The sequence below is a fragment of the Mustela erminea genome, chromosome 3 (genome assembly GCF_009829155.1).
Source record: "Mustela erminea isolate mMusErm1 chromosome 3, mMusErm1.Pri, whole genome shotgun sequence".
Taxonomy (NCBI): Eukaryota; Metazoa; Chordata; class Mammalia; order Carnivora; family Mustelidae; genus Mustela; species Mustela erminea.
In genome coordinates, this window is record NC_045616.1 from 102,166,512 (window position 1) to 102,193,800 (window position 27,289).

The 27,289-nt window shown below is 47.9% G+C and overlaps 1 protein-coding gene and 1 long non-coding RNA gene across 4 annotated transcripts; one reads left to right on the forward strand and one right to left on the reverse strand.

Annotated features, from left to right (window-relative positions):
* Positions 1-386: 386 nt before the first annotated feature.
* Positions 387-20,049, reverse strand: LOC116585507. 2 transcript variants are annotated; one of them, XR_004283669.1, is made up of 4 exons: positions 19,688-20,049; positions 18,910-19,058; positions 16,127-16,242; positions 387-2,902 (listed from the first exon to the last, which is right to left on the reverse strand). It is a non-coding gene; the product is annotated as an uncharacterized LOC116585507 (long non-coding RNA). The 2 variants fall into 2 exon arrangements; XR_004283670.1 differs by lacking the exon at positions 18,910-19,058 and having other exon boundaries at positions 19,688-20,046.
* On the forward strand, positions 19,932-27,289 carry BOD1 (biorientation of chromosomes in cell division 1). 2 transcript variants are annotated; one of them, XR_004283664.1, is made up of 4 exons: positions 19,932-20,435; positions 24,191-24,315; positions 25,388-25,655; positions 26,533-27,289. XR_004283664.1 is itself a non-coding variant. In XM_032334900.1 (4 exons), exons 1-3 carry the CDS (start codon positions 19,947-19,949, stop codon positions 25,581-25,583), a joined length of 810 nt encoding a protein of 269 aa, XP_032190791.1. In that variant the 5' UTR covers positions 19,932-19,946; the 3' UTR covers position 25,584; positions 26,533-27,289. The 2 variants fall into 2 exon arrangements, 1 of the variants encoding a protein (XP_032190791.1); XM_032334900.1 differs by having other exon boundaries at positions 25,388-25,584.

A 27,289-nucleotide genomic window follows, 5' to 3' on the forward strand; every position in this document is an offset into this window, starting at 1 on the left:
GTGGACAGAAGGACTCAGGAGTAACCCTATTTAGCATAAACGAGGCAGTGGAACTCAGTCTGAAGGAGCTCCAAGGTCACGTCCATCCTGCTCCGAGTCACAGGAGTAAGAGCCAGGCAGTCCAGTCACTGTCCTTCAAGGAAGAGAGCAGCAGAGAAACATTAGGACCAGGAAGCCTGGCCTGTCATCACCTCTAAGGGCCTGGACACCATACCTATTTAGTGAGCACCTACGATGTGCTGGGCCATGAGTCAGTGGCTCTCAACCTCTCTGGTCTTCAGATGCCTCTACATGCTCAACACTTATTGAGGAATGACCCCAAAGTGCTTTTGCTGCTAATTTGCCAAATAAGAAATTAAAATTGAAGAACTACACAAATATTCAGTCGTTTATTTATTTAAAAATAACAACAAACCCATCACATGTTAACACGTCACATATTTTATGAAATAAAAATATTTTCGATTGTACAAAAACTCCAGTTTACGGAATGAAAAAGTTCAGTGAGAGGAGCGACATTGTTGGACGTATCTTCAAATATCTTCAACATCATCCAGCCCAATGGAAGACAGCTGGATTCTCAGATCGGCTTCTACACTCAGGCTGGTTTGATAGCTTGTTCTGGTTCCAGTTAAAATGCACATACGTAGCTAGAAAAGGGAGCAGTATCTGAATAGCCTTTTCAGATAACACTGGATATTCTTTGGTACTACAGACACACTTGACAAGTCTGGGTTAAGGTTTGCTGCGATGTAAAGTCTGAAACTGTGTTGCTGAACTTTTCTTCTCTGCCACCATAAAATCCATCAGTCTTGCACTTTTTTTTTTTAAGATTTATTTATTCATTTCAGCGGAGGCAGGGGGGGCACATGCGTTGGGGGTAGGGGGACCAATGGAGAGGGAGAGAGAGTCTAAAGCAGACTCCGTGCTGAGCGTGGAGCCTGATGCAGGGCCAGATCTTATGACCCCGATTTCAGCACCTGAGCCGAAACCAAGAGCTGGATGCTCAACTGACAGCACCGCCCAGGCGCCCATCTTGCACTTGGAACTGTCTTTCACCCATGTGAAACCTTGTAACATCTGGAATGTTCATTAGAAAACAACAGCTTCACAGACTCATGCAGAATTTCCAAACATTTACACATGTCACTATACAGCATCAAAAATTCTAATTCACTAGTATCACTGGAATTCTCTTGTAGGACATGTAATGAGAAGATGTTGAATGCAGAATGGCGGAAAAAGTTTTCCAAACTTCTGATTTTCACCTAGCTTGAACTTTCTATTGGTAACAAATACTGCTTTCCTTAAAGTGACAGGCTCAATAATTCATTTTTGAGAGGACATCTGCCAATGCCCAAATATGAAAGACCACCCTGTGTGTCAGCTGTCCTTTCAAGTAAAGAGCATGTGTCATGAAAAAGCAATGGCTAATTCAGCTCACAATTCAATCACACACATGCTTTTCCTCGACCTTACCTACAACCACTGTGCTTTCCTATGTGGCCAAAGTGCTTAGATGTACTTCCCACTTTAATTTATACAGATTATTGAAAAGGCAAGGGTAGGGATATCATAAAGTGAATCACTTCACTGCCTCATTAAGGACATTCTTAAGTTAAATTGGCATGTGTTTTAGCACAACCGTATGACAGTGATGGGTATAACAATTTCTTGTACATTTTGATGTCATAGCCTCAACTGAAACCAATACCAGCAGCTTTACCCACCACTGCTACAAATGTCAATAGAATGAACAAGGTAAAGACTTGTGAACACAGTTCTGACCTCAAGAACCCCCGGAAAGAGTTTTGCAGACTCCCAGGAGTCTGCAGGCCACACCCGGAGAGCTGCTAAGCTAGGGGAGCACAGCAGATATTAACTGTACCTCCAGAATCTTCCCAGCGGTCCAAGATAGACCATAAACAGACATGATTATCATATGACGTGATGGCAAAGAGCGCAATCTGTTTCGCACTGTAGAGACTGGCGACGGTTTCACAGTGTAGGGAACTTTTGAAATGGCTCTTGAGGGTTAAGTAGGAGTTTTGTCCAGAAAAAGGAGGTGTAACTCTACATTCCCAATTTCAGAAGGACAGGTCCTAGGAAGGTGCAACCTTTGGAAATAGGTATAAAGATGAAGATAAACAGGACCATTCATATGATTAATAAAAATCATACTGGTCACCATCACGGAGCACCTATCATATACCTCACACTTCACATAACGTCCTTATATGTCATTCTCTCTAAAAAAACCTATGAATTACATGTAAATATCTCTTTGTTTAGGGAAGGTGGGTAACTTCCTCAAGAACATGGAGCAAATTCATAAGGAAAATCAAGATTAAAAAAAGGACTGCCTGCATTAATGTACGTCAAGTGCTCAGAAGACCGCCTGGCATACAGTAAACACTCAATCTGTGTGAGCTGCTTTCGTTGTTGCTATTGTCATAAGAATTACTGTTGTGATGTATCGATAAGGGCAGAGGAGTGAGCATATTCCTGCCTGGTATCAGTTGCATGACCCACTTTCCAACAGTTGAGGGCAGAGGCTCTGTTAGCAGCATGCATTCTGAGCAGGTCTAGAAGCACAAAAAGATGTCCAGATATTTCTTTGGTTTTCCTGCAAGCAGTTCTATTCCTGAGGGCTGATTCAGCTGGGTCCCTCTGTTCAGTGCCACCTGCCTACCAAACCTGCATGGACCAGAGCAGCCTGAAGACAACGGAACAGGCCCCACAGCCCTGTCCCCCAGGAAGGGCCCCCGGCACTCAGAGCCCTGCTGAGAAACACGGTGAGGTTGGCCTTGTTTCAGACAAGTCTCCTTCCTTTTTCAGCTCCCACCCAGCCACCTTCTGCAGGCTCCTTGGATGAGGCGGCCCATTCTATCCTGTCTGGCCCCTGAAAACAGAAAAATAATCAGTGCATTAAACTTTGATCTCTGCTGCTGTCACTCTAACAGGCAGGCCAAGAGAGCTCCCCGGCTCCGGGCTCTGTGCTGCCTGAAGCAGGCTGGTGGGCTGTTGTCAGCGCGCTGAGTCTGTCAGTCAGGTTAGCAAACAAAGCGCCCCACGATGCCAGCTGCCCCGGGTTTGGTTACTCTGTTCTCGGTACGTGAGGAGCTCTCGGCATTGTGTGAGTTCTGAGGACGGAATGTTGTGTGCGAGCTCCAGAGGGCAACTCGGGAAAATCAGTCACGTTGGGGCTTCCCACATCCTACTTCCAAATGCTTCTCGCCCGCAGGGACCTCGACTAGAGAGGGAGAACAACTCTGTGTGAAGACTTCACGGAGGCAATTCATCATTTCCAATGCATTTTATCCTCTTTCTGAGGCTGGTATAAATGTTCTGCCTGATGCAGCCCCGGGGGTTCAGTTTCTATGGCCTGGGCTCAGCTGTGACGGTGAAGCTCACGCCTTCTACACGTCAGCCGCTGGAAGCGACACTTCTCATCCATGAGTCAGTTTCATGCAGGGCGCAGCAATTGGGAAGACTCCGGATAAGTCAGCTGTCCTAGCATCAGGCCCAAGGCCAGTGTGATGGGACTCCGCAGTGTGAGTGCTCCGACTCCTCCATCTCCCCCATGGGCTCTGTTTGCCATCAGGTTTGGCTGAAATGAACTGGGGCTAGAACCAGTATTTTGGGGGTGTCTCTACTTGCACTAGACCTTTTACCCACGCATTATCCCATTTCATCCAGAAAGCAGCCCTGAAGTAGGGACCATCACCCCCAGGGACAGGCGATGATACAGAGGCCTGACCTGTTGATCAGCTTGCCCGGGTCCGCCAAGTCTCGAGCAGAAGAGGATCCAGATTCAAGTCAGTGTGAACTCCAAGTCCATGCCTGATCTGTCACCCACATTGCTCCCACAGCACTAGGATACCTGGGTCTCCTGGGAGTGCTGAGGGAAACATCGGTAAGTGAGCATGAGTGAGGACTGGTTACTTCCAGTGAGAGGAAGTGGGGAGAAAAGGTCCAATGCCAGAAAGACATAAGGGCAAGGGGGCTGCCATGAGGAGGAGACGGGCAAGAAAACAAGAAGGCAGGTCTACACAGTGCAGGAAGGGGAATCTGGGGAGTGATGGGTTTGTCCAATGATTACAATCAAGAGTGACCACCCTTCCAATTCCAGATCATTCCAAATTCCAGATCATTCCAAACTCCAAGGCTCAGCTTAAGCACTACCCTATCTGCAGAGCCTTCCTCCAGCCCACAGTGACCCTGATGTTTAGTAGCATTTGTGGCCTGAGCCGCCCTCTCGGGCTGTGAATTGCATACAGACAGTCATACTGTGGTCTGTGTCCAGACAGAAAGCTCCCGTCACAAAGGAGGTTCCCGCTGAGAGAGGAAGTTGCTAAAAGGGAGGATGCTGTCCTCTTTATTCCTCTCCTCTTCTTCAGAGAACCCAGAAGACTGGCAAAAACAAACATAGGCCCAAGTCAATAGATGTGGTGTTGAACTGTTCCCATTTTAGAGAGGAAACAAAGGAACTCCTACAAACGAGGTCAGCTGCTCCTGTGTTTTCTGATTTCCAACAGTAAGTCTCCTGATTGCGACTACACCTCAAATCGAAGGCAAATAAATATGGACTGACTTATAGGAGGAGGAGTGGGGAGAGAGGAAGAAAGGAACAGGAAAGAGGTGGGGGGGGGGAGGGAGAAAGCTGAGGGGGAGGAGAGAGAAGGGAGAGACAAGGAGAAGAAGAAGGGGGGATGGAGAAAAGGGGAGGAGATAATGAGGGGGAGGGGAAGAGTTGAGGAGAGGAAGGAGGGGGGAAGGGTGGAGGGAGAGGAAGTGAGGAGGGGAAGGATGAGGAGGAGGAGGAGGATGGGCAAGATCTGAGGAGGGAGAGGAGGAGGGGATGGGGGAGGAGGAGGGTTTTGCACTGGAATGGGACATAGAGCTTAAAACTGAAATGGGTACAAAATCAGACTGATGACAGAAATAGCACTCTTTTTTTCAAGCATGAATTCTATTTTGCCTAATCTAAAAAGAGATTTTTCTGAGATACAAACCTCCCCTTCTGTGCCTGCTTCACCAAGATGTAGGTATAATTGACTTCATCGAGTATGAAAACCTAACCCACCACAGAAGGAACTACATTCGGGGCTCTGTCAGGTTCATCTCCACAGAAATCTGGTGACAAAGCCAAATCTTGACGCAGAACAGACACCAGAATTTGCAGCCCAGCCGTCTCTCACGTGGCCCGGCCCAGCACTGGGCTGGCGCTCCAAGCACGCAGGCGGGCGGGTTCCCAGTCGACAGCTAACACCCTGGGGGCCTCCCGTGCCCGCTGTAGTGTTTGGCACGGGAGATGCTTCACGAATGTCTCACCCGTTCACATCTCTGAGTTTACAAACGCAGTCCATGACCGTCAAACTTAACCGCTTTCATTAACCTCAGGATTCACCAGCTCATCTCCAAACAGGCCAGATTAGAGACTTTCTCTACAACATGGTTTTCATATTTATTCTTTCTGGCCTGTATTATTAATAATAATGAACCTCACAGATGATTCGAGGTCCCTTGGCTGCCTGACCCCAAGTGGGCAGCCCTTTGCGCGCTGACTAGTCATGGCAACACGGTGTGGGGACTCCAGGTCCGACTTCCAGGGGGGATGCAGGTCCTCATGTGACACAGATCAAAGCAGAGGAGGCTTGGTCATAAGGGTGAGCGCAGGCTGGGGGCCCGGAGGACAGGCTGACCATGGAGCTTACTTGACTACCGTCCCAGTCAGGACGCAGCTCGGGAAAAGCCTCTCTGACTTCAGCAGCCTCTATCACTGGCAGCCAGCACCACTGCGCACTCCACACAGGGTGGGCGGCAGGAGAGCCTGGTGGCAGTCATGACCCCAAGGCCAGCAGGAGACATGCACTTTTAAGAAGTTGGGCCATACCTAACAACGTGGAGACTGGTGGAGCCGCCTCTCCATTTTGCACAGTCTGTCCTCTAAAGCAGGCCTAGCAGGTGCAGGACACAGAGAGGGCTGCGGGAAGCCACTGGTCAAAGTATTCCAACCCTACCTCACATTCTGGACTCCAGGCCTAGCACCAGTCCTCTGGATGGGCTTCCTGTGGAATGACTTCTCCAATGAACCCAGCTGCTGCCCCTGTCCCACTACTCCATCAGCTGTGGACATGCTAACCCGCTGGGCAGGCTCGTTCTCCCTTCCAAACCTTTATACGATTGCTCCCCTCCAATGGGACCCTCTTTCCTCAGGTCTGAGCACAGGCAGCTTCTTCTTCTTCTTAGGTCTCAGTTCAAATAACACCTCTCAAAAGAAGCCTTCCCTGACCACCTCCTGATCTGAACCCCAAAGGATTTTGATCTTGATTTCGTTTATTTCTTGCTCGCTTGTAAGCTCCAAAAACCGAGCCCATGCCACCTTTCCCTTACTCCCTTAGCCCAAATCCCACAGGGTGGTACACAGGGTGGGACACAGGAAGGCCCCCGATAGACACTGGTTCAGATCAATGAACAGCAACTGGGTGACTGAGTGAATGCTTGTGTTCAGTTAAATAGTGAGGACCAACCCAGCTTCCCGGGGGCCATTCGATGCCAGACCTGTTCGGCAATGACACTAATCCCAAGTTCCCTGGGATGGTGAGGCCAAGGCTCTCAAGAACTTCCGGGTCAGGATGGGCTCTGGGTCCAGGTCCTGGTTACGTTATTTTTATTCAACACTGACTAATTCACAGCTTCCCTCTGAGTGGCTACCATGGTGACTCCCGTTTCACAGAAAAGGAGTCATACTTGGGGAGATTAAGCAACTTGTTCAAGAACTTTGGCTATAAAGCCAGGACCTCATTTGCTCTCCCTGGCAACCCAGGGCTCAAACGCCTCTTTCCCACTTCCCTATATAGCCACGTGGCCATCTGTGAGCCCATGCCCAGAGGGGGCAATGCAGGGAAGAGAGCTGATCTCTGACAGAGCTGCCCCTCTTCCCTCACCCAACGAGTATCCACCAGGCCCTTGCTCAGCGCAGGTGCCAAGGCGAAGGGACTGAGCCCCACCCACCTGCAGCAGGCCACACACCACAGTCTCCTTCTAGAAAGATTTTCCTTAATTACAGGTAATGAAAATTCTTCCAGTTTTGAGATTTCTTAAAATTCCTTGGGAGTGGAGGCTGGTGGTAGACAGTGTGTGGAGTGAGCACCTAGAGTCTACAAGCAGGGGAGAGATTTCAGGCTAGGGGGTGGCAGGCTAGGGGGTGCTCGGCCACAGGCAAGCTGGCTAGGCGGGCTGGCCTCCCAGGGAGGGCTTGCCCCAGTTTGGAGCCACTTCCTCCCCAAATTCTGACTTCCCAGCTCTCCAGCCGTGAGCTCTGGACCCTGGCGGAGGACCAGAGGGCAATGGTGTGGGGAAATGTGCCCTGCTCAGCATTTTGTAGCAGGTCCTGGAGCAGAGGCACCGAGAGCTCTGCGGAGACACTGGAATTTTTCAATTTGAAGCCCAAAGTTCCGTTCTTCCTCTCTCTCTTTCTTTCATGCATTCATTCCTGGCAAATTGCGCATTCTCTCCCCCTCCCCTGGTGAAGCCCATTGTCATTCTGGTGGCATTTCAGCCCACTGCAGGCATAGCTGAGGCTCCCTCTTCCAGATTTCTCTGTCGAATCGCTGGCAAGGACAAAGACGTTAGGAGCAAGATTCGGTAACTAGCTTTTTAATTTCATGGCCGGAGGTTGTCAGGACAGTGCAGAGAAAACTGCCAACGATTCAGAGAGCAGCCCATGAATCTGGGGCAGAGAAGGCAAGAACAAGGGGCACTTCAGCTGGGGGGGGTGGGGTGGGGGGTGGGGCTGAGTGCTGGCAGCCACTCGGATGAGAAAGTTCTCTTCTTCCAAATTTCTTTCATTTGGATCCCATGTTAATTTAAAAAGATCAATTCAGCAATTTTTCACCCTTCCGCAATAAAGTGTTTCAGATGGCTGAGAAAGCGAAAAGAAGTGTACTCTGAGGATCCTTCTCTCATGGTGGTGGGGGGCGGGGGTAAGGGATCAGGTGATCACAGGTTGCTATGAAATGGGGCTTGTAGTTTTGAAGGAGAGTTGCTGTCTTTCCAGATCATTTTTGCCAATTTGGATGACACCACAAGTATGCCTCCGGGTTAAGACTCACTGTCAGAGTGGAAAAAATGTGCCTCCCAACCCCCAGCTCAGCGAGAGCTGCTGTGTGGCTGTGCGTCGGGAGGTCTCCTTCTCTGAGCTCTGGAAATTGAGAGGACTGAAGAAAAGAATCCCCAGTATCTTTTCCCACCTTTATGCTTCTCGGCTTTTTCCGAGCTCATCAGGAATCCTTTCATTGTCTTAAACGTGAAGTCTCTGGTCTCTTGGGCAGAATCTCAGATGGGTTGGAACCGAGAGGACGGAGCTGCGACTACGCAGGAGGTGAGTGACAGAAGCGCATCAGGAAGGGCGGCCTCCATTCTACAGTCCTGCCACCCCAGCGTCCCTGGCTGGATCTGCTCAGCGAGGTCACGCTTCCAAGGATAAAGGGTAAACTCACACTGGGGGTTCGATTTGCGGTTCCCAGAATGCTCCCAAATGCATTCCCTTTCAAATACATTCCTCGGAACTACCCGCTAAATGAGGGCGTATTATTTGCTGTGTATTACTGATAAAGAATGTATGATTCACGTGCCTAAAGGTGGTCCAAGTCTGAGCAGAACCCCTGAGCCCAGTACCCTCTGGCTTGCTTTGGGCTAAGATAGAGAAGGTTTGCTCTTGGGGAAGCAACTCATTCAGGGGAAGAGAAGCTAGTCACATCCCACCTGTGCCTCCCCACTGCCTCCCTGCAGCCTCACAACCGCCCCTAAATGCCCGTTTTGGTCCAAGGCTCCTAGTCTCCAGCAGCATGATGCTGGGTGATTTAAACTGAAAGGGAATTTACAGAAAGATACTGGGCAGCTCACAGAACATATGGGAAAGCTGGAAAATGAGGCTTAGGAAGCAGGCAAGGAAAAAGGGAGGTCACACAGCCAGAAGCATAACCCAAACCCTTGCTACAGAACCAGCCCAGCACTGTCTCCGCGGCAGCTGCTAAGAACACCCAGCCTCTGGCCACTGCCCCCCACCCCCCGCCCCATCTGGGCTGGCCTTGGCCCCTGAGCTGCAAGGGAGGCTGGGAAAGTGGGTGTGGATCTGGCATTTTCACCTTGTACACCGAGGCTCAGAGGGCAAAGTCCCAAACAGGAAGGGCACTGGGACGCCTGGCAACCACAAATGGTCAGGTAGGCTGCATAATGTTGTGATCACATAAAAATCCTAAATCTGAGTGGCTTCAAACATTAAACGTTTCTTTCTCCTTCACTGTGTCTATGAACCAAGGGCCACCTGGGAGCTCGGCTCCAGGTAACTCTTGACCTAGATCTCAGGCGGACAGAGCACCCACCATTTCAAATACTGTCCACTGTCACCCCGACAGAAAGGGAGAGTCAAAGCAGCAATTTTTTTTTAAGATTTTATTTATTTATGACAGAGATAGCAAGAGAGGGAACACAAGCAGAGGACCAGGAGGCAGCAGGCAGAGGGAGAAGCAGGCTTCCCACTGAGCAAGGAGCTGGATATGGGGCTCGATCCCGGGATGCTGGGATCATGACCTGAGCCGAAGGCAGACACTTCACGACTGAGCCACCCAGGCGCCCCCAAAGCAGCAATTTTTAAAGGCCCAAGTCCAGAAGGGGCATGTGTGACTTCTACTCATGGGTCATTGGTTGGACTACTCACATGGCACCGCCTTGGGGCCAGCAGGTGCAACCCTGCCTCGAATGTAGGAGGCAGACAGCTGGGAATATCTTGAGAATAGCATGAGTGATGCCCACCCACAGTCCACCACCTGAAGCCTGCCAACCACAGCCCATCGAGGGAAAGAGCAGAAGAAACGACACTATAACAGACCAGAGCTTCATTCTAGGTAGAGCTATGAAGATCTGTGTATTCCCCTAGTATCCCCAGAGGCACAAGGAATCCCCACTTTGGGGTGCAGTCACAGAAGGCAGTCCCCTCAAAGCACAAGCGGCAGCACCAAACGTCCAGAGCTCAGCTGACAATGAAGCACCAGACGCCCTGGGAGGAATTGGGGCAGGAAGCCAAGAGCAGCTCCTGGAGCTGAGGCAGCCTCATTCTCCCTCTCAGGCTCCTGACCACTGAGCCATCTCCCCAGAGAGATGGGCACCTCTCCGTAGCTCTACTTTCTTTCTGGAAATAAACACTTTGCGTACAACTGGCTGACAGGCAGCAGGAGCCAGGACATCTACAGGCCACTGGGACCTAATCCATTTCAGCCACAGAGAGATGAAGGCAAGCAGAGCCCCAGAAAAAGGCAGAGAAGCCAGGTGCCAAGAGCGAGGGTCGGCCTGCCTCTCTGAAGGGCCTCACACACCTGGGTCTGACGAGCCCCACAGCCCTTCCTAGAAATGTAATGTTGACACTTCTAAAAGGAGTGAGAACAATTACTCTTGACTAACGACCAACAGACTAAACACTAAAGCTCCAGTCACCCAGCACAGGGAATACAGTTGTAGCTTCTGAGAGAAGTGGGAGGTACATAGATACAGCACAGACCACTAGTTTCCTCCCTGTATACATGTGCCACTCCTTCCTTAATAATATGAACCCTAATTTTTAACTGGAGACTCTACCAGAAAGCTCCAAGATGAAGGTCAGGAGACTAGGGCAGCCATCTTGGATCACGAGGCAGCACTTCCAAGATGGTGGGGCTTAGGGTGGTCATGGAGCCACCGTATCTGCCCAGCACTGCCTTCCTTTAGACTTTTATATAAGACAAGCTCTTGTCTTGCACAAGCTACTGCTATTTTGTGGTTAACAGTTATTAGCAGCAAAACACAACCGTGAACAGCTGTAGCATAAAGCAGGAAAGTCATGTTAACCACTCTTGTCTTCAAGGGAGCGTGGAGTTTGTTAAAAGGATCACCTTCCTGTTTGGATGACCTTCTTGATTGGCTCAGAGATGCAAAAGTCAGCCAGGGGCTGTTTGCAAAAAGGAGCTGAAGAACTGACTTGCAGAGGATCCCATCACAAAAAGTTGGCATTCTGTTGGCAAATCATGAGGGTGGGAATGAAGAGGCGACAGGGCAGAGGGAGAGGAGCCAGGAAATAATAAGTTGGCCAGAGGCTAGCGCACTCATGAGGAGAAAAAGCTGACCACGAATCCCTCAGGACATGGAAAGTCCTCTGAGAACAAGAAGGTTGAAAGGACAATTTGCAGTTTGTTTTCAACGTTGCTGAAATGTCAATACTTCCTCTGACACCTCTGGAATTTCGGTCAGCATCAAAGAATCAAGAGGCTGAGTTTCATACAAAAATCCAGGAGCTACGATGAATGTGGTAGAGGAAGGAACTCCAAAGCACAGGTGACCATGGAGATTCTGCAGAAATCATGCAATGGGTCAGGCAGGGCCCAGGATGGCCAGGGTGGAGGCAGCAGGGTGATCGGTCTTTGACAGCTCCCAAGGGGCAGTAGCCCCAGCCAACACCTGCCCCATGAAAAGACTCCTACAGGCTCCTCACTGGTATCCCTGCCTCTAGCTTCACCCAGTCCTACCATGCTGTGTGCTGTCCTAGAGAAAACTGCATATTGGATGCCAGTACTGCCCTATTAAAAACACACAGTGCCCACTCCAAGGTCAAATTCACCCTCTGTAATGGTAGCATTCGGGGCTCTAGCCTACTTCATCAACCTCACCTCTTGCTGGTCCCCCCAACCCCAGGCCCCATGTGGAATACATGTTCTTTAGCCCCACAGAGCTCACGGGCTTGCAACTCTTTTCAGAATACATTGGTGTTCTTCAAGCTTCTGAGCCTTTGCCCAAGCTGTACCTTCTGCCTGGGACTCGGAGCCTCTCACTTCTCTCTGCCTACTTATCCAGGAAATGTTCTTAATCACAACACAAAGGAGTTTTGGCTGATTTATGCAGTGAACATACAAAGTAAATGACACATGGCTCCTGGAATCTCTGGGAAGGCCAGAGAGCCAGGGTTGAGGGTGGACAGGAGCCACACTCGAAGTCACACTACGGATTGTTGCCTGGCAACACCACAGCCCCAATGCTAGGACAGACAAGACAGCAGGTATCAGACCCATGCAGGACTGCCACCATGGCTCCCTCTGACAGGGACGGCACCCCCCCCCCCCCGACCCCGCTTCCTCACATGCTCCCTGCTGTGTCAGACCGCCTGGCTGGCTGGCCACAGATGGCTGGAGGCAAGGCCACATGTTTAGGAAGCTAAGAAGTCAAGTCCCTGCTCTCTACATTTCCACCAACTTATAAGCTGGGGATCTTCAAAGGAACTCCTACACGGAATGGCAAAAGCTCACTGCTCTCAGTAGGAATGGCAAAAGCTCACTGCTCTCAGTAGGACCCTTCTCGAATAGTGCCTCCTTTGTGATATCCCCAAGGCGGCCTCGAGCCATTACCTGCGCCCTCTCTCTTCCCCCTACACCTCCCTCCCTCCCCAGGCACTCTACTAATGATCTTCCTCCAGTTTTTGAACTCCTCCAGGACAAGGACCAAGGCCATAGTTCATGTGGGTATCTCCCCTCTCTTCCCTCTACCCATCTGGACCTAGAACAGAATGCAGATATCATTGTTTCCAGGCGAACAAATAAGTAGTTTAGCTCCACTATCAAGCATACATACTTCCAGGAGAACCATGGGTAATAAGAACAATGGCAAACTGAGCACTGCACTGATTTCCATCCTGGTGCTTTATATGCCATATTTTATTAATTCAAAAAATTATAGCAAGTAGGGATGATTTGGATCCTCTCTGTTTTGCAGGTGGGAAATGTGAGGCCTATTAGGGAAATTAAGTAACCTGTTAAAGACACTCAGCCCATCCCACTGACCTGGGCCCCAAACCCATGGCTACTTCATAGGGTTGGCCAGAGAAGGCAATGCAAGGAAATTAGGGGGATGGCCCAGCACTCATTTCCTCTGTAAGACCATGGACTTCTAGAGCCTTCTTGCCTACTTTGTCTCAGGAGAGAGTAAAGACACACATGGTATGGGAGCTCCCAGGAGCTCCCCCACGTGCCCCTGTCCCTGAGCCCAGAAAGATATGAATGTCCCAGTGTAGTCTGGAATGCCAGCAGAGCAGCCACCAGGGCAGGGGGGTGGGGAATAAGGAACAGCTTGTAGAGACAGAAGAAGGGGTGAATACAGCAGGCTGTCATAGGGCAGGGCAACTCAACCACCCAAGGACCACATTAAGCGACTGCTCTCTCTGCCCTGAGAAAGCTTCCTGAGCTCAGGAACAATAAAATCTACATGCACATACCTCCTCACTCCTGCAAGGGCCCTTCCCTGTCCAACAAACTGGTCTTCTCTCTAGAACAATCACAGGTAGCACATATCTAGAACTTAGCACCTGCCAGGCACTGTCTCACATAATTCTCACAACATCCTTATGAGGTAGGTTCTGTCACTACTGTCATGTCACATGGGAGGAACCTGAGCTCCAACAAGAAAGATGACCCATAATTCATAGCTGCAATGTGGCAGGCCAGAATTCCATCCCCAGCCTGTCTCCAGAGGTCACAGTCCTCCTACAACTTTATAGAAGGTGAAATCTAGGCTTTAGAATCAGGCAGACCTAGTCTGAGCTTTGATTGTGACTTCCCCTCTCCATACCTTAGTGTCATCTGTAAAACGAGAAGAACGTCTGTCTGCCTCGCAGAGCGGTTGGCCCAACTACAGGCCGCAGGGGTTTGGAGCTCCCTTCAGGGCCAGTAGAGAGTAGGCACTCAATAAATATGACTTCCCTTCCTCTGGCCAGAGCACCCTGCGGTTCTGTCTCTCCACCCATCATAAATCTTTGGAATTTCAGCTGTGTTTCCATGAAGATCCAGCACAGCCTAAAGCTGGCTCTGCTCTCAGAAATGGAAGGGACCCTCCGCCTCCCCCTTCCCTTCCTTGTGGAGACCCCCCGCCCCCCGGTTTCCACAAGAGACCGCTGCTTGCCTTGGCAGAGCCTGGCTACAGAAAGTGGGCCCCAAACACCCAACACCAGGCATTTTTCTGCCTCCCCTGGACACATCATGGTGTGGTGTGGGGCTAGGGGGATGTCAGGGGAGCCACTCCCCCGGGCCTTGCCATTCAATCCTCCAATTTACATATTATCTCCAAATAAGGCTAAATATACAGTCCCAGAGAAACACCAAAGGGATGAAGAAGACAACTGCCACACAGCTTTTAACTTTATCTGATGATTACACCTCAGAGCATGGGGCACACTTAGGAATTTATACACATCACATATGTGCTAAGCCTGTATTATCTTAGAAGCAGCACAATCCCATGACACCGTGTGATGTGTGTGTGAAAGATGTTTGATTGTTAAGCACTGACACCTCTCAAAGAAGGCTCTTCTGGCCACCCTGGTCCAACTCCCTTCTTTTGACAGACTAGAGATATGAGGGTCAGGGAGGAGATATCACTGACATATTCAAGGGAACCCTTCCCAAAGGTAATTGCTTTTAGGTCAAAGTGGCCGCCTGGGAATGAGGGTGGGGGTTGGGAGGCAGAGCTGGGGACAGAATGACTGGAAGAAGCTAAAATCCCACAGGCTGAAGATACTCATCATCTCTGGCCTATTGATGGCACTGGAAATTTCCACCCAGAGAGACCAGAGTCCCCAACCCTGGCCCATTGTCAGAACCTTCCAGGAAACTTGTTTAAAAATGCAGATGGCCTTGACCCACCTCTAGGGACTGCTTCTGTAGGTCTGGGAGGGATGGCCGAGTGACTCTTGTTTTTAATAAGAGAATTTGGATGGCTATCAAAATTGAAGAAGGACTGACAGAAGTTGTCTCAGAGGGGGCACCTACATCGTAAACGAGGTTGATGTACAATCATTTCTAGACAGGAGCTGAAGGGATGGGGCCTGGCATTCAGTCAGTCACTCACTCGGGAGTTCTTAGCATTCAGTTACTTCACAGGTGATGGACTTAGTGGAGGAATCGGGTCACGATTGTGTGTGTCAGAATGGACTAGGGTCTGTTGCACTAACAAACAATTCCAAAGGCTCAGTGGCTTCCAACCAGTTTCTCACTCCTGCTACGGGTCTACTAGGAGCCAGTGGGGCCTCTGCTCCATGTCTCCTCACTTTGGGGCCCAGGATGACAGTTCAGTCGCTATCTGAAACCATGCCAGTTATCACGAGCAGATGGAAAGAGAATTCTTGGAGGGTCTCATGTTGGTATTTAAATGTTCTGGCCCAGAAGTATCACAAGTCACTTCTGCTCACAAGTCACTGACTAGAACAAGTTACATGGCCCCAGCTGACCCTTAGGGTCTTGTTTCATGTGCCTTCATGCTAGAGGAGGAAGGGGGGGGTGCTTCTATCAGCAAGGCCAGGCTTTCCCAGGGGCCTCCGCAGATACCTCTCTGACCAGAAGCAGGACCTATGGTCACCCCCCCATAGGTGACCATAGTAATAGGAGAAACTAGGGAAGGATGTTTTAACAGGGCTGAATGGATATTGGATTAGCAACTAGAAATAAATATGTAGTAGATCGGGAGCATCACAGGAGAATGAGAGATGGCGTGAGAAGTATGACGACAAAGGCAGACTACGGGTCCAGACCCTAGCAGCAATAGCATGGAGGGCTTGACTATGAGCTTGGCTTTACTGAGCTCACCAGTTTAGAGGTCAGCTGAGTGGTTTCCTAGGTCATCACAAGATTAAAACTCCTAAAGTAACATGTACATTAATTCTGGATACCTATTAATCAAGATCTCTGCCCCACTCATAGACTATAACCGAGTACACCAGGGTGTTGTACCAAGACCATATCGTTAGCTATTAAGGGTCTACTATGCACCAGGTTCTGTATAGATTATGATGGCTGATTTTCAGGACAACAGAAGGTAGGTATTAATATCATCTCCATTGTACAGATGAGCAAACCGAGGCTCCAAAGGGTTCATGGATAACCTCAAGGCACACAGTCAATAAGCAGAGGTGCTATGTCCAAACCCAGCCCAGATTCCAAACTTCCCACTCCTTTCTCAATATGATCTGAGGTTGCCTCTTTCACCAGAAATCCTTTAGTAAAAATCATTCAAAATGACAATGTGTTAAAAACACCAGAGCCTGAAATGTTACCTGAGATGCATGTCCAGTAGGAAAGACGGTGATCATACTGATCGGTGCTATGGACTCCTGCTTATTAAAGCCCTGGTTTTCAGTGTATATTTGGATCCATTTTGTCATTAGATATGCTGGAAAATATTAGAAAGAAACAAACAAAATGAAGCAGTGGAGATCACATGGTATAGATGGAGCCAACACGCTACAGACAGGCAATCTTGAGAAACTCTGGATACTGTTAATTAGGAAACGAACAGCTGTCCAGACTAAGAACTGGCAGAGCTCTCTGGACGGCGACACGGAAGCGAGAAGAAAAAGGGCTGCACCGTGAACATGAATAAGAATCAACCATGTGTCTACCCCAAGTGGCTGTGGTGTCTAAATGCAGCCTTGGATTCAGTTCTTAGGGCTCTGCAATGCTCTTGCTTAGGGACCAGGATCTTGGATTACATGGTTGGAAGGTTACCAAGGCAACCCATAGATTGACTTCTAACCTTGGGGTCTGCTTCCTGGCCCAGTCTCCTAGTCCATATGGTCATAAATCACAGACCATTTAGACACATAATGCGGAGAGCTTACTGGACTGTAGCTGACCCCTCTGAATATTGGCTATATTCTGACATTTGCTTGAAGGCAGTATCAAAAATCTTAAACAGCCTTATCCTATACTTAGAAAAGCAAATTTCTCATTCATTCTTTTTTTTTTTTTCCTCCATCATACATTTTCCAAGAGCCTATATATACCAGGCACTCTTCTAGGTGAAACAGACAATACCTTCAGGGAATTTAGAGGTCAGTGGGGAGACAGTTAAATTAAATAATGCCCCAACCCAGGGGTAGATCTGCAACTGAAATGTTATTAAACATTTGCTGAGGACCAGGAATTACACTAAGTGGATTGCCAAAATGGCGCTTAATCCTCTCCAAGGTCCTGAGGAGTAGAAGCTTGGAGATGTGATTCAGCTTTCCCAAAGCCACACTGTCCCAAAGTGACAGCTGGAATTCCAATCCTGTACCACCTGATGCAAAAAGCCCTGCATGCACTTGGCTGCTTTTTACATATCTCCCTTGGCAACCTATAGATCTCAACTCTTTCCAGCTCCTGCCCTTTCTCCTTTGAGACTTGGACTTGGGCTTAATGGGGCTTTCATTCTTCTATGTAATCTTTGATATAAAAAATAGTCCAGAACCTAGTATGTCCAAGTCACTGGGATTGGGAAACTTGTTAGAGACCAATTTTAAAACTGAGACTCAACAATTATTTTCACCCGAAGAATACCTGAAAATGAGACTTCCTGGGCCAAAGTTAAAGCAATCATCTCCGTAGATTTTGCTAAAGGTCCTGGATTATCAACAGAGCAATGGTGCCCCCTAGTGCACTGTGTATTACACACTCCTTGACTGGAGATGAGAGCATCTTGATTTAAGTGGTGGCTTCCTATTTAGAAGTCTGGATGAATAATAAGCCTCCCTTAGGCTTGATCACCTTGACTGCACAAACCCCCACCCCACACCATTTATATCAATTCCAGAGGCAACGTCACAGATGTATGGTGCACATCTTCTCACAGTTCAGAATTCCGCCACCTGGGACACACAAGGGTCCCCACACCAAGACTGCAAAACGGTGAACCACCCATTGCCAATCTCCAGGATCACTTTCCCATGAGAAATAAACTAATCCAGTATTTCCTGCTATAATGACTCTCACTTTTCTGGAGGTTGTGGCTTAGGGGATACCCACCCTCCACACACACGCACTCTGACCTTATCCTAAACATACCAGAAACAGACAGGAACTTACACATTCACTTTGAACTAGGTTTTGTGCTTCAGGCGGGGGACACAGTAATGAACAACAAGGCGTGGTCCCAGCTCTAAAGCTTATACTCTAGTAGGGGCAACAAGTGGCTAATGAGTCTATTAATTATTTACTTTTGATTATAATAACCGCTACAAGAGAGTCTGCTCTGAAAGTCTACATCTGTGAGACCAAAGGCAGATAGGTTCTGAGGGTCAGAAGAGGAAAGAAAGTAAGGCGTACAGTGCCAAAATGGAGAAAAGGCTGGGAAAAGTGATCAGAGAGCTTGGAAGAGAACAAACCTGTGGCACAAGCAGCCTGAATTGCGCTTCTCCTGGGGCAAAAGCTGGTTAAGTGTGAAGTCAGTCAGAATAGGCATTGGGTCAATTCAAGGATGGTGAGGTATTAAGAGAATGTCATTAACAGTAACATTTGTCATTAATTGAGAAAGACTGAGGTGGATGTTAAAGGATGAGTATAAACTAACACCTGGAGGCACCTGGGTGGTTCAGTGGGTTAAGCCTCTGCCTTCAGCTCAGGTCATGGTCTCAGGGTCCTGGGATCAAGCCCTGCATCAGGCTCTCTGCTCGGCAGGGTGCCTGCTTCCTCCCCCCACTCCCTGCCTGCCTCTCTGCCTACTTGTGATCTCTATCAAATAAATAAATAAAATTTTTAAAAAAATAACTAACACCTGAATATTTAGTTTGAAGATTAATTTTAACTCTCTTGAGTAGGAAATGTTAACGAGGAGAGCATACCAGACCTGTCCATTCTGCCTCTGCCCAGTAACCAATGGTGTTGCAGGATTTATTATTTACATCCCCTGCACTGTTTATAAAAGATGGGGAAATAACAAAAGCTGACCTAATTGCTCCAGTGGGCAGGAGTTGAGCCAATAATAGGCAAAAGGCTGAAAGGAAGAGAGGAGAGTGGTGACCTCCATGGGGTTCCCGTGGTGAACCCAAGGCTAAAACCAAATCAGGATAAAAAGCCTTACCTAGTGTGTGATGCCCTCTAGATCTCAGGAGGTAGCATAGCTTGGGTTAAAAGCTGCAAGATTTGTATTCAGAAAACCTGAGTTCAAAGCCTCCTCTTCAGCCTCTAGCTATGTGACCAGAGCAACAAACTCTGTCTCCATTTTTGCATCTGTAAAACAGCAATAACAGTATCTGCTTTTTAGTTTCCTGTCAAGCACTGGGTGTAAAAGGCTTAGCATCATGCCTGGTACATTCCAATTACTCGATATTAGTTTCTTATTATTATCACCATTATTATTGACAGTGTCTATTATCTGGGACCAAATCCACACACGTTAAGAAATTGAGGGAAACTTTTATCTTCTTCCTCACAATGTTCTGTTATTCTCCAATTTTAAAAAAAAAAGATTTTATTTGTTTATTTGACAGACAGAGAGATCACAAGTAGGCAGAGAGGCACGCCAAGAGAGAGGGGGAAGCAGGCTCCCCGCCAAGCAGAGAGCCTACGCAGGTCTCGATTCCAGAACCGCTAGATCATGACCTGAGCTGAAGGCAGAGGTTTAACCTACTGAGCCACCCAGGCGCCCCTATTTTCCAATTAAAAAAATATGCACTGCTATTAAATTTGAAGGAGGAAAAAGCACCTACACATTTTGACATAATATAAATTTGATTTGTCCACTGTTGCCCAAATTTCCCGGGCTCCTATTGTTCAAGGAGGGCGTGGGTGTGCACGTTTAAAGCAGACTCCTTGGCCCCAACGGAGAAATACTGAATCCGAACATCTCGGGGACAAACCTGTTACTCTGCACTTTTACTCAGTCCCACAGATGGTTCTCATAATCGGACACTGGCTGAGACGTGCTGATTCCAAGCGAGCAAGTGACTGGTCCAGGAACGCCTGCGCAGGTTCTAGCAATCGTGAGCGCCTGAGCCTACAATTCCCACACTGCCCCACAAACTGGCGCCAGAGCCTTCGGGGAGTTGTAGTTTCCACCGCCAAAACGCTACCTATAAAAAAAGGCGGAGCTGACTGCCAAAAACTTCCCACCCCACAATGCAAAGACCGCTTGTGACGTCATCTGCACAGCGCCCGGGATGGAGCGGGCCGTTTCTACCGCTCCTGCCACTACCTCCGCTGCATCAGAGCCGACCGCCTCCTCCTCTGCCGCCGCCGCCTTCTCCCTCCCCTCCTCCACCTCTCCCCCCAACACCTCCTCCTTGGGCGCTTCTGCCACCTCTGTATGACCCAGACCCTCTGTCCCTGAGAAGTCGTGTTCAGTTTCCTTTGTGGGCCCAGGGCACAGCCATGGCGGACGGCGGCGGCGGCGGGGGCACGGGCTCGGTGGGCGGCGGCGGAGCGGGCCAGGCTTCGGCGGGGTCGGCGACAGGCGCGACAGGGGCCGGTGGGAGCGGCGGCCCCATCAACCCGGCCTCACTGCCTCCCGGAGACCCACAGCTCATAGCTCTCATCGTGGAGCAGCTCAAGAGCCGGGGCTTGTTTGACAGCTTCCGCCGGGACTGTCTGGCGGACGTGGACACCAAGGTATTGGGAGGAAGGGGGTGGGGTTGGGCTGGGCGTGAGGACGGCAGTGTTGCAGGCTGGCTTTTCTAAAGCAGAAAGGAAAACAAAAGATACTTTCAAAAATCTCAGCAGTGAGGTGTTAGACCGCTTGAGGCAGTACAGGAAGCTTTCTGAGTGGTGTACACGTGGGCTGGGCTCCCATCACTGTTAGCTGTGTGACGGTCCAGTCGTTTCTCTGAACTTGGGGACTCAGTACTGGTTTCAGAGCCTAGCTCTGATCTTTCCCAAGCTGAGACTTCTTTAAGCCCTTCAGTAACAAACGTCTTGTGTGTTAAGAACATTGGAGAAAGCCGGGTAAGGAAGGGAGAACGGTTTGAATGTAGTCATCAGAACGTTGTAGCCATTTGTTCCTTCCTTTTATCTAGCTCAGTGATTTGCAGGCTTGAACATCCAGTTGAATTAAGGTACACTGTGCGGAACCCCATCTTGTACTCCACCGTGGATTAAAGGGGGTTTGGTGCCAATTTTAGATTCTAATGCCATAGGTTAACCCCCTAGTAAAATGCTATTTCAGGTTACTTGCCAAAGTCATGGAGATTCAATGAAGTCAGCTGTGTTAAGTGTCAGACATAGAGTAGTTGCTGGAATGTTCCATTTTCTCCCTTTTCAGAAGCTTTTCTAACAAGAAAAGGGTTAAAGTTTAAAGAGGTTTTGTTACAGAAGTAAGTTCTTGTCTTCGAGAAAATCTGCCTACCTAACATGAAGATCGTGAACTTAAAATTACAATTCAAAGATAGGGAAAGACATCATCCATTTATTCATTGAACATTTATTGGCCTACAGCATGGGGGCTATGTGGATACAGGAACAAGTAAGTCACTACCAGTCCTCAAAGTTTGAACTGTAGGGTAGAAAACTGACATGTAGACCAAATGGTATATACGCTACATGGTGTTAGAAGTGCTTAATATTTAATGTTTAATTTTCCTTATTTAAAGGTCTCAGATACGTATCAGCTGAGCTTCCACCTTTCCTAGGACTCTGGATGCTCTCAACTTCCATCATAAGCTCTTCCCTCCTATCATTTTCTGTTTTATGTGTCTAAGTCAATGTAGTATGCATGTTATTTTTATTTTTATTTATTTTTTTAAGAGATTTTATTTATTTGACAGAGAGAGAGACAGGGAGAGAAGGAACGTAAGGGGGGGAGTGGGAGAGGGAGAAGCAGGCTTCCTGCTTAGCAGGGAGCCTGATGCAAGGCTCAATCCCCGGACCCTGGGATCATGACCTGAGCTGAAGGCAGGCGCTTAACAACTGAGCCACCCAGGCACCTCGTGCATGTTACTATTATTTTTTTAAGATTTTATTTTTTTATTTGACAGAGATCACAAGGAGGCAGAGAGAGGGTGGGGGAAGCAGGCTCCTGCTGAGCAGAGAGCCCGATGCAGGGCTCGATCCCAGGACCCAGGAATCATGACCTGAGCCAAAGGCAGAGGCTTTAACCCCCTGAGCCACTCAGGTGCCCCCGTGCATGTTATTTTTAAAAGAAAGAAAGAAAAGTAGTATTGTAAAGCTGTTGGGGGAGGAAGAGTTGGAGCCTTCCCAACATACATATTAAATATTCCTTCCCTTAGTTACTGGGTGGTTTTAATTCTGGAAGCATGTTTTCAGTCACTGTGGCTTTAGCTCCATGGTTCTCAGTGTGGCTCTTGGATCTGCAGCATCAACATCACCTGAGAACTTGTTAGAAATGTATATTCTTGGGCCCCTTCCCAGACTGCTGAAATATTTCGAGGAAAGTGTACTGATGATATTGTAATTTACTTTGCACTGTACTCAAAATACAAATAAGTAGAACAAACTGTGAGGTGAATCAAGTGAGGGATAGATAATACAGTAGAATATTCATGGCAGGCCCATTCTGTCCTTTCACTTTAAGAACTGAAGGGATGATTCTGTGTTGCCAAGATCTGTTCAGGTTTTGTGGTGACCTTTGCTGTCTTTTGTTATTTTTCAGTAAACAGTAACTATCATTTCAAACCAGGTGACTTATTTGGAATAGTAGAAAATCTAGTATCAGGATGCATAGTTCTGAGTGACAAATTAATTCCAGTTTCTTTAAGCAAAGGGGTGGATCTGTTGATTGGGCACCCCAAGAAAGAACTGATTGAACAGGCTGTCAGAAGAGTAGCAATGCATTTGGAACCAGGGATGCTCCACAAGGTGTCTTTCATCTCTGCTCTTCATAATAGCTATTGTCTCGTCACCGCAGAGCGGCGTCATCCGTTCAGTTACTCCTACTATGATTATATCTTACCTCTTCTTCCTCTAGAAAGGGACTCTCAATTCCTGTTCTGAAAATCCCAGGGAACATCAGCATTGTCTTAGCGTGGGTCAGGCACCCCATTTGTGGTCAGGAGAACATGGCAGTCTCTGTCCTACCCTTGTGAGGAGAGGAAGGAGGAGTTGCTAGCTAGATAGTACATGGGTGTTTGTCAGTCAGTTCCCTAGGACTTTGGCAAGAGCCCACCTGTAGAGTTGAAGCCTGCTGATTTCATTGTCGATTTTTACCTTTGACTGCTAGCAGACTTTTGCCACAGTTAACACTGCACAATGAAGCAAATCGTGGTGACTTATCATGAGCATTCATCTTCATGCTGATAGGGCTGCAGGTCAGCTAAAGTTGAGCTAATCTAAGTGGGCTTCTGCTAGATGGTTCAGGTGGCCTGGGCTTGGGTTTAGCTTGGCTGCATACAAACTCATCTTAGGTCCCAGACATGCCCTCATAGAGGGTCACCAGAGCACAAGAACCAAGCCAGACAGAGGATGACCGCATTTAAGGCTTCTTGTCACTAGCACCCCATTGACCAGACCATGTTGCATTGCTGAAACTCAATGTCATTGGGGTAGAGAAGCAGTCTCTGCCCAGGCAGAGGGAGGCAGGGGTGATGCCTAGCAGCAGAGCACATTATTATACCTGGTTTGATCATACCAGAAGGTCTTAGAGGCTAAGAATACAAATTCCATGTGTTCACCACTTCCTTCTAATTTTGTCCTGATCATAGTTGGGTCTAAAATCAACTCTAAGCCAATAAGAGCCTCAAGCTCCATTTTTGGCCATAAGCTGTGCTTCCCCTCAGCCTTTCCAACTGTTCCATAGGCTTTGACCTCAGTCTCCATTCTCACATCGTGCCGACATTCGCATAGCCCTTCATTTTATGTGGTGGGCTTTCCTGAGCCCTTATTTGTTGCTTGGGATACCCTGCGAGGTAAGTGGGATGGTAACATTTCAGGTTTACCAATGGAAATAACTGAGACTGAAAGGTTGGTGACTTGTTGAAAGTCAGACAGCCAGTTAGTCATGGTGCCCGGCTAGAGCCCAGTTCCTCTGATTCAGAAACAGACTAATCCTAACCTTGGATTTACCACATTTTGGCCATGTGGGCAAGTTGTTTCCCCTTTCTAAGCATGAATTTCTAATCTCTTCAGTGGGGGCAGGAGAGTTAATAGAATCTCCCTGTACTGTTACTTGGAAAGTAAATGGGATGATAAGGCATCTGCTAGCCTTGTGCCTGCCCACTGTAATGTTAGCACTTTGTTGCTCGTTAATTCATGCTCTTCTGGGCCTCAGGGCCGTCTTCATCGTCATGATAGAAGTGTCTTTAGGGGCTTGAGACATCTACATTTCTGTGGAAAGCCGTATCCTTGAATGACTGACTTCTAAAATTTTGGTGCATATAACTTCTTACCTTACCTCTTTTTTAAAAATGTTTCAGCCAGCTTACCAGAACCTGAGGCAGAAAGTGGATAATTTTGTGTCAACACATCTGGACAAGCAGGAATGGAATCCTACAATGAACAAAAACCAGTTGCGAAATGGTCTGAGGCAAAGTGTGGTTCAGTAAGTAATCAGAATTAAGAGTGAAAAGTACTCACTGCTGGAGGCACAGAAAAGCTGATCGGTGTTATTAACTGGTCAGGGTGGATGGTACTTTACAGAAAATCACATGCACATGTTGCAGCAGTCCACCCCTTTATTAAAGTTAAGGTTCAAGTAATCAAAGGACTCAACTGACATTCTTGCTAGTTTATCCAGCCTCCATAGGTCTCCTGTGTAAACTCGACCAGGTGCCTCGAAAGATACTCCAAATTACGAAACATGATTCCCGGCTTGCTTGAAGTTTTCAGTGTAGTTGGCACATACCTGGGCGTTTTCTACCAAGATAGCAGTGTTTGGATCTTGGGCGAGAGGTCTAAAGTGTAAGGGCAGCTGTCAGGAAGACCTGGAGTCTTATTAAAGCATGTCTTTCGGTCACAAACTGAACCTTAGTTAACAAGGTGCTGCTGCTGGCTCATCTAGGTGACTTCTTAGTGTTACTGGGCCCAACAGCAGAGGCCGGTCATGGCATCTGGCTTTTTCTAATCTGCTTGCGGTCCTTTTTTTGGTCTTATTACTAGCACTCAAGTTCAGGTCTTGATCCACTTGGCTCTTCTAGGATGTCTAAAAGCTTGTGAAGCCTACCTCTTTAGAAATAGAAATATCAGGAAATTATGCTGAGTGAAAAAAGCCAGTATCAAAAAAAGATGTGTGGTGCCGATTCTATATATGTCACATTGGTGAACAATGACAGCGCTGGAGACAAGATCAGGGGTTGCCTAGGGCTTAGGGGCAGGAGGTGGTGGGGGTGAGTGTGACCTGAAACGGGTCACACCAGGGGTTGCTGTGGTGGCTGAGGAGAGCTCTTCATTGTGGGGGTGGTCACCTGAAGTCACTCCTGTGCTGAAATGGCACAGAGCTGCCTGTGCAAACACACAATGGTGTCTAGCCCCATGTGTGAAAACTAAGGAAGGTTGGATCGTACTGGTGTCGTTTTTCCAGTTTTGATGTTGTACTGCAGGTATGCATGGTGCAAACAGGTCGCTGGGTGGAGGGTGCACAGACCTTCAAAGAGTGGTCTCTTTGTCTCCACAAGGTCAGGGATGTTGGAAGCTGGAGTGGACAGAATCATTTCTCAAGTGGTGGATCCCAAACTAAACCACATCTTCAGACCACAGATAGAAAGAGCAATTCACGAGTTCCTGGCAGCCAAGAAAAAAGAAGCCGTGCCCGCACCCCCTCCGGAGCCTGAGAGCCAAGAGCCCCCAGCTCCCTCCCAGGATGCTTCCTAAGGTCCAGTATCCGTCTTTTGTCCAGGAGCATTCATCTCTGGCTTGTAGATATATAAAATGGATAGAAAAGGGGTAAGCCACTACTGGGGATTCTGTTCTTTATTCACAAAAGCATTTACTGCATATGGACTTGAGCTACTATTCAAGAGTCTCTCTTTTACTGAAAACTAATGGGGAGCATTCTCCTGTGTTAGTGTGATCTTCTGTGCCCCTGGAGCTAAACATGTACGCTGTGAATAGATACTTCGTTAGAGACCAACGGGGGTGATTGTTGTGCACAAGAGAAATTCAAATGAAAGTCCTATTTTTCTGAAATTGATTAAATGAGTCTCATGCCTAGACATGAATTCAGCTTGAGTTTGCAATTTCAATATAAAATCAAACACGGCATTCTAAAAAGGCATCCTAAACGGGACTCACAGTCTGCTTTAAGCCCTGCTGGATTTCCTTGTGTTTAGAGATTGGAGTTCAACAATGTCAGTCACCATAGTATTCTTCTGTTATGTGCATTGTCCCTTCTTACTATGTTTGGGATTTAATTAATCTTAAAAGTCAGCTACAGATCCACAAAGCAATGCTTTTTGCAGGCTTTGAGACATTAGTAAATGTGGGCAGTGACCAGCAGATAAGCAGTGGATTCTTACCTAGCCACTGTTAGTCACCTGTCCCCTCATTCCATTTTGGTGTTCTCTCTGTAAGCGTCGTTAAGATGTTTCTTATTTATGATGGGAAGGCATCAGTGAGTGAACAGAACAAGAGCATAAGCTCGTGGGGGGCAGTGCCTTAAGGGGGAGGGGTGTCTTATTTGTGCCTGGACTGGGGGAAAAACTCAATTCCATTGTGGAATATAAAACATTACCTGTCTTTCTAGTTTAACTGTAAATTCCTTTAGGAAGGTAAAATTAAATGTAGTCTCTTTCAAAAAACATCTTCATCTGATTCTCTTTAGAGTGTGTCTGACACCATTGGAAGCTCCATTGAATTGACCATGAAGAAATGGATTTGGTTACCTAAGAGTACAACTTCCGAATGAAGACAGGCTGAGGTCATCACTGATTTCAACATTCAGCCTTGACTGTGGGGCGGTGCCCAGATGGAACGGGCCATAATGGAGTTGACCGTGTTGTCCCCTCATGGTGCTGCTGTCTGGTCAGCCTGCCAAAGGGGATGACACCCAACATACACTACAGAGATGTAAAGAAACACTACATCAGTCCGGGGTTGTCCTGAAACAAATGTTTATACTTGAACTTGGAGACTGTGTGGATTTTAGGGTTTGTGCTCGGGGATCCCTAGAGGGGCTATAGCTACAGTGAAGGAACATAACCAGTTCCAAAGACGCAGTTTCAAAGAATGAGAGTAAAGGTTAGCATGGAGTAGGAATTAGTGCTTATTTGTCAACTAGAGTGTATAAGCCATTAGCACCAACTAGCTCTAAAGTTGTCATGACCCTCTTGTACGTGAACCTTGTAGCTTCGGTTTCCTTTGCCTGTAAGAGGACCGTAGGATGTGTGAGGAAGTGCGGACAACAGGTAGAAGGAAAAACACCTGCAGGCTCTCCGTCCAGGTCTGCTGCTTATCCTGCAAGGGCTAGTGAGCTTGGGTGTGTTTGTTTTATTCTCGCGTTTGTGTTTTTTAGAAGAGTTGAATGATTAATAAATAGCTTAAGTTTTGTAATAAAATGATTTGATACTCTGAAGCCTCAA

What these genes read in the sequence shown, in the direction of transcription:
- BOD1 (XM_032334900.1), top strand. Translation starts at nt 19,947, where the DNA reads ATGCAAAGACCGCTTGTGACGTCATCTGCACAGCGCCCGGGATGGAGC. An exon ending in TGGCGGACGTGGACACCAAG is followed by an intron (nt 20,436 to 24,190) that starts GTATTGGGAGGA and finishes AAAATGTTTCAG; the next exon opens with CCAGCTTACCAGAACCTGAG. An exon ending in CTGAGGCAAAGTGTGGTTCA is followed by an intron (nt 24,316 to 25,387) that starts GTAAGTAATCAG and finishes TGTCTCCACAAG; the next exon opens with GTCAGGGATGTTGGAAGCTG.